Source organism: Grampus griseus (genome assembly GCF_964374135.1).
Source record: "Grampus griseus genome assembly, chromosome: 8".
Classification (NCBI taxonomy): Eukaryota; Metazoa; Chordata; class Mammalia; order Artiodactyla; family Delphinidae; genus Grampus; species Grampus griseus.
Window position 1 is genome coordinate 54,384,542 of NC_139002.1, and position 16,711 is coordinate 54,401,252.

The window sequence follows — 16,711 nt, forward strand, 5'->3', positions numbered from 1 at the left end:
CTGTCGAGGGACGTTTAGGTTGCTTCCATGTCTTGGCTGTTGTAAATAGTGCTCCTGTGAACATTAGGCGTGCATGTATCTTTTCGAATTAGAATTTCCTCTGGATATATGCCCAGGAGTGGGATTGCTGGATCATATAGCAACTCTTTTTAGTTTTTTAGGAACCTCCCTACTGTTTTCCATAGTGACTGCACCAGTTTACATTCCCACCAGCAGTGTAGGAGTGTTCTCTTTTCAACACAACCTCTCCACCATTTAACACAATATTCTGTATGAGCTATGCTCTCCCCCCACCCACCCCCCGCCACACACACACACAAAAAAAAAATTGTAAAAAATCCATCACATTTGAAATTAGATTTTAATTTCATACCCTGGCCTACATAAATTTGGCCTTTGGTTACCTCTTCAACTTTATCTTTTGCTGCTCTCCCTCTTATTCTACTTCACTTATACTGATCTTGTTTTGTGGTTTTATAATATGCCAAACCTTAAGGCTTTGTGCTTGCTGTTTCTTCTGTCTGGAATATTCCTATGCCAGGTCTTCATGTGGCTGATTTCTGTTTTATCAGTCATGTCTCAACTTTTTGTGTCAAATGTCAACTTTTTTAATTGAGGCCTCCCCTGAGCACCCAATGCAGAGTAGCACTCAGACTTTCCTCTTTCACAGTATTCTATTTTATTTTCAACATAGCCTTTGTCTCTACTTGATATTTTCTTATGTTCACCTATTTGACTGCCTCCTAGAATATAAGCTCCATGGTGGCAGGTTGGTTGTTTTCTTTACCGTGGTATTCCAGGTCCTAGGCTAGTTCCTGCCATAGAACAAGTACTCAATAAATATTTGTGGAATCGCTGGATAAATGAATCTCTTTAAATTTCATGTCTCTCAGTTAAAATAAAGGTTTTCATCTGAATGATATTCAGGGACTCCCCCATCAAAGGTAAACAATGGCAGACACTAGTTAAAGGCTGTAATGACTGATTTTATTCAATAACTACGGTGGTAGTGTTAGTGCAAGTTCATGTGCCCGACGCATAGTGAGGCCAAACACACCGAGGCATCGGAGTTTGGAGCAGAGAAAGGTTTATTGCAGGGCCACGCAAGTAGACAGGTGGCTCAAGCCCTAAAAAGCCCAGAGCTCCCCGAAGGGTTTCAGCAAAGCATTTTTAAAAGCCAGGTTGGGGGTAGGGTTCCCAGGGTGTGTGATCAGCTCATGCACAATTCTCTGTTTGGCTGGTGGTGAGGGAACGGTGGAGTCACAGGGGTTAACATTATCAGTCCTTAGGCTCCAGGAGGCCTGGGCCTATGTGCTCATGGTCATCAAGTAGTTAACATCTTCCGTTTGGTGGGGGGTTTTCACAACTCAGGAAATGTGCATCAAATACTGTTACCTAGGTACTTCAGAGAGGAGCTAAAGCAGAGGATATGGGGGAAAGGGCTGTCCTGGGAAGGCCCCCATGGGGTCCTACTCGGTTACAGTAGTAGATGGAGCTTGAGCTTAATCTCAATTTGCCCAGAGGTGGCTGGTGTTTTAAAGGGAGAATGAGGGAGTTGGGGAGATGGTAATGAGGGAGTAAAGGGGTCAAGCAGGGTTAGGGAAATTCAAAAATCACAAACACCTGGTATGAGAGTTGGTCAAAGTTAGCTTGATTTGGGCTTTTGTGCCTGCTAACTATGCAAGTTACTAGACTTCTACCCTCCCACAGAATCTGATGATTACATACAAAAGGAATGGCTTTCAGGTCCTTGAGGACACCCTGTCTTGTAGGAGATACATACACATCTCAGAGGGACAGAGGAAAGATTTACAATTTTAAGTTTATTTTTAAAATTAATGGGGGAATTCCCTGGCAGTCTCGTTGTTAGTACTTGGCGCTTTCACTGCGGTGGCCCAGGTTCGATTCCTGGTCGGGGAATTAAGATCCTGCAAGCTGCGCAGCATGCCAAAAAGAAAAAAAGGAGGTGAGGGACCTAGATCAGGTATTGGCTGGAACAAACAATAAATTCTTTTGGCAACCTTGAGTTTTCTAGACAGCAGTGAGGGAGGAGCAGGGTTGGCTAGGGACGTGTCCTTAGGCTGATAGAAGCCATGCTAGAGTTTGGTCTGCTTTCTCAGTGCAGGTGTTTGGGTATTCATGCTGAGAGTTTTTGCAGTTTTTCTGTACCCCTCCTCCTTTTTAATGCCTTATCTTTCGAACTGCCAAAAAGAGAAGAGTTACTGGTACTTCCATTGTGTATATGAATCTAAGATTAATATGTTAATGATCTCACTGAGATCATGTGAAACTACCTTTCTTATAAATATTGAGGTGATGTGAACTTTTAAATGCCCCCCCACGCCCCCTCCCCTTTATTTTCCATCCTCAACCTTGTTTTTCTCTGTGTAGAAGAAGTTAAGAACAGACACAGGGAGTTTTGGAGTGATAGCGGGCAGCCAGCCAAGAGGTCTCCCAGGCTGAATGGCATTCAGCCTTGCAGGTCCGGGACATTTGATTTTGTGTGTGTATTAGAAAGACTGTTCCTTAGGCACCATACAGGGGGTCGCAACAAGATGTGACCGCTCATTAACTACATTTAGAGAGAGTCAATCTTAAAACCAGTATTATGGAATTATAACTTATGGTGATAAATATGAATGTTTTGGATATTGGAACATTCTCTAAAGAGGAATTGCATGCAAAACCAAATTATTATTATATATTGATACAAGGCTGCTTGGCTAGAATCAAGTTGGAACATGGGGAGTTAATGTGAATTACCAGTCTACTAGGGATCCCCTTGCTTTAAGGTCCCAAGAATAACTGTCTAGACAGTCTCTGATAAACAAAGCTAATTTCTGGTTCTCTAGGCAGACTGTGGCCCCTGGGTCAAATCTGGCCTGCTGCTTGTTTATGTATGGCTTGAAAACTAAGAATGGTTTTATATATTTAAATGGTTGGGAGAATGGTTGACATATGAAAATTATATGAACTTCAAATTTCCTTATAAAGTGGTATTGTAATACAGTGAAGCCTTCTTGTTTATGTATTTTCTGTGACTGCTTTTGCACTGTAACAGCAGAGTTGAATAGTTGAAAAAGAGGCCATGTGGTCACAAAGCCTAAATTATTTCCTGTTTGTCCCTTAGAAAAAGTTTGCTGACTCTTGGTGAGATTATATAGTCCTGCATAAGAATTATTTAAGTGTCATTTAGAGTACCTTTTTTATTTGCAGGTTTTATTTGCAGTATTTACTTCGTGGTAACAACAGGTTAGGGCTACTTGGGCAAATCTAATTAATGTGCCTTTGGTGAGGGGGGGAGTACCTCAAATGGCACAGTAGTATGTCTACATTGCCGTTAAAGAAACAGAAAATGAATAGCGTGTTTATCTCTGAATATCAGCACAACAGAGGTTTTACACCCTAAGCATTGTAAATGAAGTTCAGTAAATTGAAGCTAAGTAGTGAGGAAGCAGAGGCTTATATCTTAATTATCTCTATATCTACCTCTCTTTCTCTTTCCTCCCCTTTCACACAGTAAATGATAATCAACAGTTGTTCGGCTATATTTGGTGTCTGACGCTGTGAGCTGTGGGCCATGCTTTGGAGCTGTGTCATTCTCAGCCCCTTTGGTGAAACTGAACTTCCCCACACTCAGCTTTAGCCTACATCTTCTAGGGCTATGGTATACAGTAGAGCACTCAAGAAATGCTTCATCCAAATCATATGCTTGGCTCTGTGTTGTTGGCTGTCCCTCTGTCTGATTTTTTTAAATTGAGATATTATTCACATACCGTGAGATTCACTCTTTAAAAATATGCAATTCAGTGTTTTTAAGCATATTCACAAGGATGTGCTCTATCTTAACTGTAGAACACTATCATAATTATAGAGCATTTTTGTTACTCTGAAACGAAATCTGCCCATAGCCACCACTGTCTGTTCCTCCCTCTGCTTACCCACTAGCAACTGCTAATGAATTTTGTCTATATGGATTTGACTCCTGTGGAAATTCCATATACAAACTTCCATAAATTTGTGACCTTTTATGTCTGGTTTCTTTCACATAGCATCGTGGTTTTGGGGGGGTTTTTTGTTTTTTTTGTTTTGCGGTGCGCGGGCCTCTCACTGTTGCGGCCTCTCCCGTTGCGGAGCACAGGCTCCGGACGCTCAGGCTCAGCAGCCATGGCTCACGGGCCTAGCCGCTCCGTGGCGTGTGGGATCTTCCCAGACTGGGGCACGAACCCGTGTCCCCTGCATCAGCAGGCGGACTCTCAACCACTGCGCCACCAGGGAAGCCCTAGCATCGTGTTTTGATGTTCATCCGTGCTGTACAATATATCACTACTTCATTCCTTTTCATGGATGCATAAAATCCCATTGTATTTATATTCCATGTATTATTTTATTAATTCATCAGTTGATGGAAATTTGGGTTGTTCCCACCTTTTGGCTATTGTACTGTGATGTTTTCATTTTTTGGGAGTACATACCGAGGAGTGGAATTTCTAAGTCATGTGGTAACTCAGTGTTAACATTTTGAGGAATTGCTAAACTTTTTTTTACAAAGCGGCTGCACCATTTTACATTCCCATCATTTGCTATTATCCTTTTTTTAAAAAATTTATTTAATTTATTTATTTTTGACTGCATTGGGTCTCCGTTGCTGCGTGAGCTTTCTCTAGCTGGCGGCAAGCAGGGGCTACTCTTCGTTGCGGTGAGCAGGCGTCTCATTGCAGTGGCTTCTCTTATTGCAGAGCATGGGCTCTAGGCGCGCAGGCTTCAGTAGTTGTGGTGCGTGGGCTCAGTAGTTGTGGTGCGTGGGCTCTAGAGCACAAGCTCGGTAGTTGTGGCGCATAGGCTTAGTTGCTCCACAACATGTAGGTTCTTCCCGGACCAAGGCTTGGACCCATGTCCCCTGCATTGGCAGGTGGTTTTTCAACCACTGCGCCACCAGGGAAGCCCCTATCCTTCTTTTTGATTACAGCTATCCTAACAGGTATGAAGTAGTATTTCATTGTGGTTTTGATTTGCATTTCCCTAATGACTAAGGACATTGACTGTCTTTTCCTGTGCTTATTGGCCATTTATATATATTCTTTGGCAAAGTGTCTATTCACATGTTGACCTTTAGGTTTTAATATAATCATTTGAGGTCTTCCTTGTATAATATTCCAGAAATTTCCCTTATTCTGTATATCTCAATTTTTTTTCTCTACAAAATGTAGTGCTATCAGTCAGAGGAAGTATGGTATTCCAGAGAATGGAGAGCTTATTCTTCCTTTTTGCCTTTGAAGATCCCTCATGATATAGTTCCTTGCCATACTGCATTCTGTCCTAACTTGGTAAAAAAAAAAAAAAAGATGACACTGGTACAGGAGAGGAAAAGGGTAGCCCTCCCAGGAGGGCCAGCCTGGTCTTATTCCTAGGTTGAGGTGGTTATATAAAGCAGTTTCACTTGCCTGTTTGTTTTTCTCCTGCCAGTGTTTCTAGCTAATTGCCCAAGCTCCCAGATAATTTTGTGCCTTGTATTGGTTCTTCTCCCTTGGCCTTCATTATACTCTTTGTTCCTTGGATTGGAAAAAGAGCATGAAGTTTCTAGGTACTTTTTATCATTTTTTATACCTATTTCACAACCTTTAAGGTCAGTATTATTACTGCTCCCCTTTTATTGCTGAGGAAACTGGCTCACAGAGGTCATAAAGCCCACGGTGCATCGCCTGATAAGTGGAATGGTTATCCAGATCTTCTTTCCTCATCCTTTTAACGTGTCTCTGGTTTGCTTGCAATGTTTGTATGAGAAGAGAAGCCTAGAAATTTAAGTTAATGCCACATTATAGAAGGTCTCAAATGCCAAGCAGTGGAATCTTTACCCATAATTAGGAGGATTTTGAGTTGGAGAGTTACTTGAATAAAAATGTGCCTACAGTTTGGCATGGTTTTTTTAGCTTGCTTCTGTTGTAGGCATAGAGATGAATAAACTATTGTCCTTGCCATCAGGGAACTTCTAGGCTATTTGGAGAGGTGGAATCAGATAATTACTTGCATTTGGGAAAATGTGCCACAAAAGTGTATATAAAATTCTTGAGAGCAGAGGAGAAAGCTGCAGGGATCACTGCTTACCTTAAATTCAATCATCAGACAGTAGTAAACATTTCTGGTATATTTAAGTAATAGGCATTTCAGGGTGGGATTGGATTCAGTTGTGTTTGGTATAAACTTTTTCCTTTATATATTAACAAAACTGTTAACATAATTGTACAACAGAACTACCAATGTAGATTTAAATTGCTTTTATGTATTAAGACTTTAACTTTCTCTGACAGATATGTCAAGAGTTTAACAGCACCTGGGCATGGGAGATGGAGAAGAAAGGCTATCTTGAAATGAGTGTTGAATGCAAGTTAGCACTCTTAAAGGTAATAAATTTATTATTTGTTACAGTTATTTTAATTAAAAAATTCACTTTTGACTCCTTCTGGTTGAATTGGGAAATAACTAGAAAGTAGACTTTTGGTGGGGGGCTTACGCCTGCAGCATGTGGGATCTTAGTTCCCCGACCAGGGATCGAACCTGCACCCCCTGCAGTGGAAGCACCGAGTCTTAACCACTGGACCACCAGGGAAGTCCCCAAGTAGACATTTTCACTGTTAGCGGAAAAGGACAATAGATTTTTCTTTTTCTTGTTTATTGTTTGGTGATAAAACTGTTCTTTAAATTACTGTTTTGGGTTATTTTTCAATATACAAGTATATCTGGGTTTAATGATCTCTGCTTGTAGGGACAATAGTAGAATGGGTAAACCCCACATTAATTTTATGCATTATTTGCAGCCTTCACAGTCATTGTTAACAAATACGGTAAACTGTGGTTAATCTTTTACTGATTTATAAATTAGTAATTTGATCATTAGTTTTCCAGATGACATGGGGCATGCCAGTGTGTACTTAATAAAAGTCTCACATAACCAAACCTACTTAATTAAAATAGGTCTTCTCAAAGTATAGATTTATTTTCAAGTTTGAGTTCCCCTTTTTCTCCTTGCTTGCTTCAGAGTGTTGGCCCTAATTATTAGCAATGTGGTCAGCACAATGAAGGGGAAAACTACCTTTATAGAAGAGAGTCTACGGGCCTAGACACCACAGGCAAAGGCAAAGAGGCTATGATAGGAACGTCATGTATTATTTGCCTGGGCAGATAGGTTCAGGGAAGAAATCTGACTTTATACACTAATCATACACAAAAATTTTAATTAAAAATCAATTCTTCCAATTTGGTGATGTCTTTTTTTTTTTTTTAAAGAGAATTCCGCAGAGTAAGTTATCAATAAGACTGCCTTCCTTAAAAACTGTATATGTCTCAAGCTTTCAAAAGTAGATAGCCATTTCAAGAATGAAGTTCATCTAAAAGCTTTAAGAGAGAAGGAGTGATTGAAAATTTTATACCATGAACAAATTTGGGAAACTTTAGTACAAACAGACTCATTGCTTTAAAATATAACTTCACTTTTGTGTCATTGGTTGGGTTAAACCTATAAATTTCTGTAATACAAAAATTAAATGTTAACTTAGAAATTTATGTTTTAAAGTTGGTTACTGTAAAATCAGTGTACAAAAGGGGAGAGAGGAAAGTGAAAGATGGATAAAACTAAAAGTATTCTTTCTCCTATCCCCAAATCTGTTCCTTGGTTGAACATATCACATTTATTTTCATGGAGAAACATTTATGGGGTATTTTAAACCATGTCATGACTATTTTCCAGTACCTCTGTGAGTGTCAGTTTGATGACAATCTCAAATTCAAGAATATTATCAATGAGGAGGATGCTGATACCATGCGTCTCCAGCCAATTGGCCGTGACAAAGATGGCCTCATGTACTGGTACCAGTTGGATCAAGATCACAATGTCAGAATGTATATAGAAGAACAAGATGATCAAGATGGCTCTTCATGGAAGTGCATCGTCAGGTATCTTTTATTGGAATTTTTTTAATGTTTATTTGCATGTTTCTTACTTTGATCTCTTCTCTATTGGAATATAATCTCTAAAGCTGGGTGATCCTTTTCTTTTTATGGGATTGGGAATTTCCAGGACCTAGCCTAGTGCCCAGCATAATACCCAAAGCAGGTGCTCAATTATTTGTCAAATAAATATATTTAGCAGTGTGGTCCATATCAGGACAAATACCTTGTACTTTGGAAAGCTGGAATCTGAAAAATAATGATGCATAGGTAATATGCACACAGAAACTCATCGTTGGAAAGAAATGTAAGAAAAACTTTATATATATATTTTTTGGCTGTGGTGCACAGCTTCGGGATCTTAGTTCTCGGACCAGGGATCAAGCCCATGCCCTCGGCAATGAAAGCCCAGCGTCCTAACCATTGGACTGCCAGGAAATTCCCAGAAAAACATTATTTGATTTTTATTTAGCTATATAGTTTTCTATTAGGCATTATTTGTTTATTACTCATTAATGTGGCTAATTCATCTGACACTTAACTATATTTTTAGTTTTTCTTGTGCATACATTTCTTTACTGAGGTCTGAAGAAATCTGAGGAAAATTCTACTTTTTTTGCCCTGATCTTTTTTTTTTCTATTCTTAATTTCTTTCGTTTATTTATTTATTTTACTTATTTATTTTTGGCTGTGTTGGGTCTTAATTGCTGCACGCAGGCTTTCTCTAGTTGTGGCTAGCAGGGGCTACTCTTTGTTGTAGTACGTGGGCTTCTCATTGCGGTGGCTTCTCTTGCTGCAGAGCACAGGCTCTGGGCGTGCAGGCTTCTGTAGTTGTGGCTCGCGGGCTCTAGAGCACAGGCTCAGTAGTTGTGGCGCAAAGCCTTAGTTGCTCTGTGGCATGTGGGATCTTCCCAGACCAGGGATCGAACCCATGTCCCCTGCATTGGCAGGTGGATTCTGTTTTTTTTTTTTGTTGTTGTTGTTGTTGTTTTTTTCGGTACGCAGGGCTCTCACTGCTGTGGCCTCTCCCGTTGCGGAGCACAGGCTCCGGACACGCAGACTCAGCGGCCATGGCTCACGGGCCCAGCCGCCCCGCAGAATGTGGGATCTTCCCGGACCGGGGTACGAACCCACGTTCCCTGCATCGACAGGCGGACTCGCAACCACTGCGCCACCAGGGAAGCCCGGCAGGTGGATTCTTAACCACTGTGCCACCAGGGAAGTCCCTCTATTCTTAATTAATTTTTTTTCTTTTACATCTTTGTTGGAGTATAATTGCTTTACAATGTTGTGTTAGTTTCTGCTGTATAACAAAGTGAATCAGCTATATGTACACATATATCCCCTCCCTCTTGCGTCTCCCTCCTATCCTCCCAATCCCACCCTTCTAGGTAGTCACAAAGCACCGACCTGATCTCCCTGTGCTATACAGCTGCTTCCCACTAGCTATCTGTTTTACATTTGGTAGTATATATATGTCAGTGCTACTCTCTCACCTTATCCCAGCTTCCCCTCCTGCCCCATGTCCTGAAGTCCATTCTCTATGTCTGCGTCTTTATTCCTGTCCTGCCCCTAGGTTCTTCAGAAACCTTTTTTTTAAGATTCCATATATATGTGTTAGCATACAGTATTTGTTTTCCTCTTTCTGACTTACTTCACTCTGTATGACAGGTTCTAGGTCCATCCACCTCACTAAAAATAACTCAGTTTCGTGTCTTCTTATGGCTGAGTAATATTCCAACGTATATATATATGCCACGTCTTCTTTATCCATTCATCTGTTGATGGACACTTAGGTTGCTTCCATGTCCTGTTATTGTAAATAGTGCTGAAATGAACATTGTGGTACATGACTCTTTTTGAATTATGGTTTTCTTAGGGTATATGCCCAGTAGGGGGATTGCTGGGTCATATGGTAGTTCTATTTTTAGTTTTTTAAGGACTCTCCATACAGTTCTCCATAGTGGCTGTATCAATTTACATTCCCACCAACAGCACAGGAGGGTTCTCTTTTCTCCACACCCTCTCCAGCATTTATTGTTTGTACATTCTTTCATGATGGCCATTCTGACCAGTGTGAGGTGATACCTCATTGTGGTTTTGATATCTATTTCTTTAATCATTCCTGATGTTGCGCATACTTTCATTTGTTTGTGGGCAGTCTATATATCTTCTTTGGACAAATGTCTATTTTGGTCTTCTGCCCGTTTTTGGATTGGGTTGTTTGAGTTATTTATTTATTTATTTATTTTTGGGTACGCGGGGCTCTCACTGTTGTGACATCTCCCGTTGTGGAGCGCAGGCTCAGCAGCCATGGCTCACGGGCCCAGCGGCTCTGCAGCATGTGGGATCTTCCCTCACCGGGGCACGAACCCATGTCCCCTGCATCGGCAGGCGGACTCTCAACCACTGCGCCACCAGGGAAGCTCAGGTTGTTTGATTTTGATATTGAGCTGCATGAGCTGCTTGTGTATTTTGGAGATTAATCCTTTATCACTTGCTTCGTTTGCAAATATTTTCTCCCATTCTGAGAAATGTCTTTTCGTCTTGTTTATGGTTTCCTTTGCTGTGCAAAAGCTTTTAAGTTTCATTAGGTCCCATTTGTTTATTTTTGTTTTTATTTCCGATACTTTAGGACGTGGGTCAAAAAGGATCTTGCTGTGATTTATGTTATAGAGTGGTCTGCCTATGTTTTCATCTAAGAGTTTTATACTATCTGGCCTTACATTTAAGTCTTTAATCCATTTTGAGTTTATTTTTGTGTATGGTGTTAGGAAGAGTTCTAATTTCATTCTTTTACATGTAGCTGTCCAGTTTTCCCAGCACCACTTATTGAAGAGGCTGTCTCTTCTCCATTGGATATTCTTGCCTGCTTTGTCAAAGATAAGGTGACCATATATGTGTGGGTTTATCTCTGGGCTTTCTATCCTGTTCCATTGATCTATATTTCTGTTTTTGTGCCAGTGCCATACTGTCTTGATTACCGTAGCTTTGTAGTATAGTCTGAAGTCAGGGTGTCTGATTCCTCCAGCTCCATTTTTCTTTCTCAAGATTGCTTTGGCTATTCAGGGTCTTTTGTGTCTCCGTACAAATTTTAAGAGGTTTGGTTCTACTTCTGTGAAAAATGCCATTGGTAATTTGATAGGGATTGCATTGATTCTGTACATTGCTTTGGGTAGTATAGTCATTTTCACAGTGTTGATTCTTCCAATCCAAGAACATGGTATATCTCTCCGTCTGTTTGTATTGTCTTCAGTTTCTTTCATCAGTGCCTTAAAGTTTTCTGCATACAGGTCTTTTATCTTCTTGGGTAGATTTATTCCTAGGTATTTTATTCTTTTTGTTGCAGTGGTAAATGGGAGCGTTGCCTTAATTTCTCTTTCAGATTTTTCATTGTTAGTGTATAGGAATGCAAGAGATTTCTGTGCATTAGTTTTGTACCCTGCTACTTTACCAAATTCATTGATTAGCTCTAGTAGTTTTCTGGTAGAGTCTTTAAGATTCTCTATGTTTAATATCATGTCATCTGCAAACAGTGACAGCTTTACTTCTTCTTTTCCGATTTGGATTCCTTTTATTTCTTTTTCTTCTCTGATTGCCGTTGCTAAAACTTCCAAAACTATGTTGAATAATAGTGGTGCGAGTGGACAGCCTTGTCTTGTTCCTGATCTTAGAGGAAATGGTTTCAGTTTTTCACCATTGAGTACGATGTTGGCTGTGGGTTTGTCATATATGGTCTTTATTATGTTGAGATAGGTTCCCTCTATGCCTACTTTCTGGAGAGTTTTTATCATAAATGGGTGTTGAATTTTGTCAAAAGCTTTTTCTGCATCTATTGAGATTATTATATGGTTTTTCTGCTTCAATTTGTTAATAAGGTGTATCCCATTGATTGATTTGCATATACTGAAGAATCCTTGCATTCCTGGGATAAACCCCACTTGATCTTCATGTACCATCCTTTTAATGTGCTGTTGGATTCTGTTTGCTGATATTTTGTTGAGGATTTCTGCGTCTGTGTTCATCAGTGATATTGGCCTGTATTTTCCTTTTCTTGTGACATCTTTGTCTGGTTTTGGTATCAGGGTGATGGTGGCCTTGTAGAATGAGTTTGGGAGTGTTCCTCTCTCTGCTGTATTTTGGAAGTATTTGAGAAGGATAGGTATTAGCTCTTCTCTAATTGTTTGATAGAATTCGCCTGTGAAGCCATCTGGTTCTGGGCTTTTGTTTGTTGGAAGATTTTTAGTCACAGTTTCAACTTCAGTGCTTGTGATTGGTCTGTTCATATTGTCTATTTCTTCCTGGTTCATTCTTGGTAGGTTGTACTTTTCTAAGCATTTGTCCATTTTTTTGAGGTTGTCCATTTTATTGGCATTGTGTTGCTTGCAGTAGTCTCTCATGATGCTTTGTATTCCTGCAGAGTCAGTTGTTACTTCTCCATTTTCATTTCTAATTCTGTTGATTTGAGTCTTCTCCCTTTTTTCTTGATGAGTCTGGCTAATGGTTTATCAATTTTGTTTATCTTCTCAAAGAAGTAGCTTTTAGTTTTATTGATCTTTGCTATTGTTTACTTCATTTCTTTTTTATTTATTTCTGATCTGATCTTTATGATTTCTTCTGCTAACTTTGGGAGTTTTTTGTTCTTCTTTCTCTAATTGCTTTAGGTGTAAGTTTAGGTTGTTTATTTGAGATGTTTCTTGTTTCTTGAGGTAGCATTGTATTGCTATAAACTTCCCTCTTAGAACTGCTTTTGCCGCATCCCATAGGTTTTGGGTTGTCGTATTTTCATTGTCATTTATTTCTATGTAGTTTTTGATTTCCTCTTGTATTTCTTCTGTGATCTCTTGGTTATTTCTTAGTGTATTCTTTAGCCTCCATGTGTTTGTATTTTTTACAGTTTTTTTTTTCTGTATTTGATATCTAGTCTCATAGCATATTTGTTGAAAAAGATGCTTGATATGATTTCAATTTTCTTAAATTTACTGAGGCTTAATTTGTGACCCAAGCTATGATCTTGGAGAATGATCCGTGTGCACTTGAGAAGGTAGTGTATTCTGTTGTATTTGGATGGAATGTCCTATAAATATCAGTTAAGTCCGTCTTTAACTGATAAAGATGGACTTAACTGATATTAAAGCTTGTGTTTCCTTATTTATTTTCATTTTGGATGATCTGTCCATTGGTGAAAGTGGGGTGTTAAAGTCCCCTACTATGATTGTGTTACTGTCGATTTCCCCTTTTATGGCAGTTAGCATTTGCCTTATGTATTGAGGTGCTCCTATGTTGGGTGCATAAATATTTACAGTTGTTTTATCTTCTTGGATTGATCCCTTGATCATTATGTAGTGTCCTTCTTTGTCTCTTCTAATAGTCTTTATTTTAAAGTCTGTTTTGTCTGATATGAGAATAGCTACTCCACCTTTCTTTTGATTTCCGTTTGCATGGAATATCTTTTTCTATCCCCTCACTTTCAGTCTGTATGTGTCCCTAGGTCTGAAATGGGTCTCTTGTAGATAGCATATATACGGGTCTTGTTTTTGTATCCATCCAGCCATTGTATGTCTTTTGGTTGGAGCATTTAATCCATTTACATTTAAGGTAGTTATCAATATGTATGTTTCTATTACCATTTTAATTGTTTTGGGTTTGTTTTTGTAGGTCTTTTCCTTCTCTGTGTTTCCTGTCTAGAAAAGTTCCTTTAGCATTTGTTGTAAAGTTTGGTGGTGCTGAATTCTCTTAAGTTTTGCTTGTCTTTAAAGGTTTTAATTTCTCTGTTGAATCGGAATGAGATCCTTGCTGTGTAGACTAATCTTGGTTGTAGGTTTTTCCCTTTCATCACTTTAAATATATCCTGCCACTCCCTTCTGGCTTGCAGAGTTTCTGCTGAAAGATCAGCTGTTAACCTTATGGGAATTCCCTTGTAGGTTTTTGTTGCTTTTCCCTTGCTACTTTAAATATTTTTTCTTTTTTTTAATTTTTGATAGTTTGATTAATGTGTTTCTTGGCATGTTTATCCTAGGGTTTATCCTGAATGGGACTCTGCACTTCCTGGACCTTCCTGGACTTGATTGACTAGTTTTTGACTATAATCTCTTCAAATATTTTCTCTTACCCTTTCTTTTTCTCTTCTTCTTCTGGGACCCCTATCATTTGAATGTAAGTACATTTAATATTGTCCCAGAAGTCTCTGAGACTGTCCTCAATTCTTTTCATTCTTTTTTCTTTATTCTGCTCTGCGGTAGTTATTTCCACTATTCTGTCTTCCAGGTCATTTATCTGTTCTTCTGCTTCGTTTATTCTGCTGTTGATTTCTTTAGAGTATTTGTAATTTCATTTATTGTGTTGTTTATCACTGTTTGTTTTCTCTTTAGTTCTTCTAGATCCTTGTTAAATGTTTCTTGCATTTTCTCCATTCTCTTCCTGAGATTTTGGATCATCTTTACTCTCATTACTCTGAATCCTTTTTCAGGTAGACTGCCTATTTTCTCTTCATTTCTTTGGTCTGGTGGGTTTTTACCTTGCTCCTTCATCTGCTGCATATGTTTTCTCTGCCCTCTCATTTTTTTTAAACTTACTGTGTTTGGGGTCTGCTTATCACAGGCTGCAGGTTCATAGTTCCTCTTATTTCTGGTGTCTGCCCGCAGTGGGTTAGATTGGTTCAGTGGCTTGTGTAGGCTTTCTTGCACAGGGACTGGTGCCTGTGTTCTGGTAGATGAGGCTGGATCTTGTTCCTCTGGTGGGAAGAGCCTTATCTGCTGGTGTATTTTGGGGTGTCTGTGAACTTAGCATGACTTTAGGCAGCTTCTCTGTTAATGTGTGGGGTTGTATTTCTGTCTTGTTAGTTGTTCGGCATGGGGCATCCAGCACTGGAGCCTGCTGGCCGTTGGGTGGAGCTCAGTCTTAGTGTTGAGATGGAGATCTCTGGGAGAGCTCTCACTGATTAATATTACATGGGGCCAGGAGGTCTCTGGTGGTCCAACATCTTGGACCCTTTCCCCTAATCTTTTTCGAAAAACCTTGATTTCTTATATTTGTACTGACAAATATATTTGAATGGAAACATTTAATGTAAAACCTTAAAATAAAACTTTCTTTTAAATTGATAAGTGACTGGGACTGTTATTCAGAATCTTTGTGTGTCCAATTTTCTGTTTTTGGTAATGAATTATTTAGAATTTATTCTTTTAATTCTCACAATTTATATTAAGTTTGAAAATATCGGGATTTATAACTACAGTAGGGATAAGTAATAGATATATATCCACTGGCTTATGAAAAACTCCTTTAACTGTAACTCGTCTTTGTTTCTGCTCAGATTTAGCAGTTTTTTGTCAGTGGTCATTTATTAATGTTTCGAAGAGATAATTCGTAGAAATTCCTAATAATTGTTTGGGTCAGGGAGGCTCAACTTTCATGCCCTAAGGATAAACATTAAATGAGCTGTTGGGGGATTGTTTTATAAGCATCCTTTCCTCATATTATAATATGGTTTTCCATGTAGTTAATTTACTAAATTAAGATCAACAAAATGTTCCTGAAATAAAATATACTCACCATCTTTCCCTGTGAATACAGACATTAAATGAGGTTCTGTTCGTTATGTTTTACCACCACTGCTAATTCCTATATCAAACTTGCATAGTTGTTAAAGACATACTGTCTTCTGCTTTGTAGATGAAGAACATATGGCAGAAAAAAATTATGGTTATTATTAATCAGTCATACACGCTTAAAACAACTTCTAGTTTACACTGTTTTAAGTAGATTATACCCCAGTGCATGATGTGAGAGAAAGAGCATTGATTTTATAGTTAATAACTGTTTGAATCTGGGTTCCTTTGCTTATCATCTGTAGGCAGCTTACTTAATTTCTCTGATACTCTTTCCTAAAATGAAGATGATAATACTTCCCTGTTAAGTTGTTCTGAGAACTATAAGAGAAATCATACTAGGGCCATAGTACATGCTTGATAAAAATTTGTTCCTTTTCTCCCAGTTAAACTATTGTCTTTTCTTACAACTTCTATCCCCAAAGATTGAAACTTAGTTTCTTTATAAAAGAAATATTTATCAGCAGGAAGAAAAAAGGGCAAATTTGCCAGGCAACTTTTCCCAAATATGCAGTAATATTTGGGATCATTAATAAAACATTGGGTTTTTGACTCTGATTTCAGGTAATTAAAGCCAAATTCTAAACACCTGATTGTCACACTGATGTTCCTTTATTTTATTGAACTAATAGATTTCTATCACATGCCTACTTGTGTAACTGGCTCTGTGTTGAGCAATGGGGAATATGGTAGTGAATAGTACAGCTCTGACATCTCTAGATGAGCTTCATGCACCTTTGGAATCCTTTATATTTTAAGTAGTAGCTCTTAGTTGTAATTAATGTGTGTATTTTCCGGGGAAGTACCATTGTTTCGATAGATTCTCAATGTGTCCTGTGACACGACGGTATTTCAGTTAGCTTTAACTTGACATACTAGTACTATTTTGGACAAATGTAGTGAACCGTTTTATCCATATAGGTCTCTCATTTTGGGGAAGGCTTTGTGAAGAGAGGGCTTCCCTGGTGGCGCAGTGGTTGGGAGTCTGCCTGCTGATGCAGGGGACGTGGGTTCGTGCCCTGGTCCGGGAGGATCCCGCGTGCCATGGAGCGGCTGGGCCCGTGGGCCAGGGCCTCTGGGCCTGTGCGTCCGGGGCCTGTGCTCCGCAACGGGAGAGGCCGTGGCAGTGGGTGACCCGCGTAGCGCAAAAAAAAAAA

At 39.2% G+C, this 16,711-nt stretch overlaps 1 protein-coding gene across 1 annotated transcript in view; it reads left to right on the plus strand.

The window, feature by feature from the left end:
* RSF1 (remodeling and spacing factor 1) overlaps window positions 1-16,711 on the plus strand; it is a gene marked incomplete at its 5' end in the record, with an annotated part of 166,387 nt that overhangs the window by 86,289 nt on the left and 63,387 nt on the right. The window contains 2 exons of the mRNA XM_082660016.1: window positions 6,309-6,401; window positions 7,745-7,950. Coding sequence (XP_082516142.1) covers window positions 6,309-6,401; window positions 7,745-7,950 — 299 coding nt within the window. The remainder of the gene's footprint in view (window positions 1-6,308; window positions 6,402-7,744; window positions 7,951-16,711) is intronic.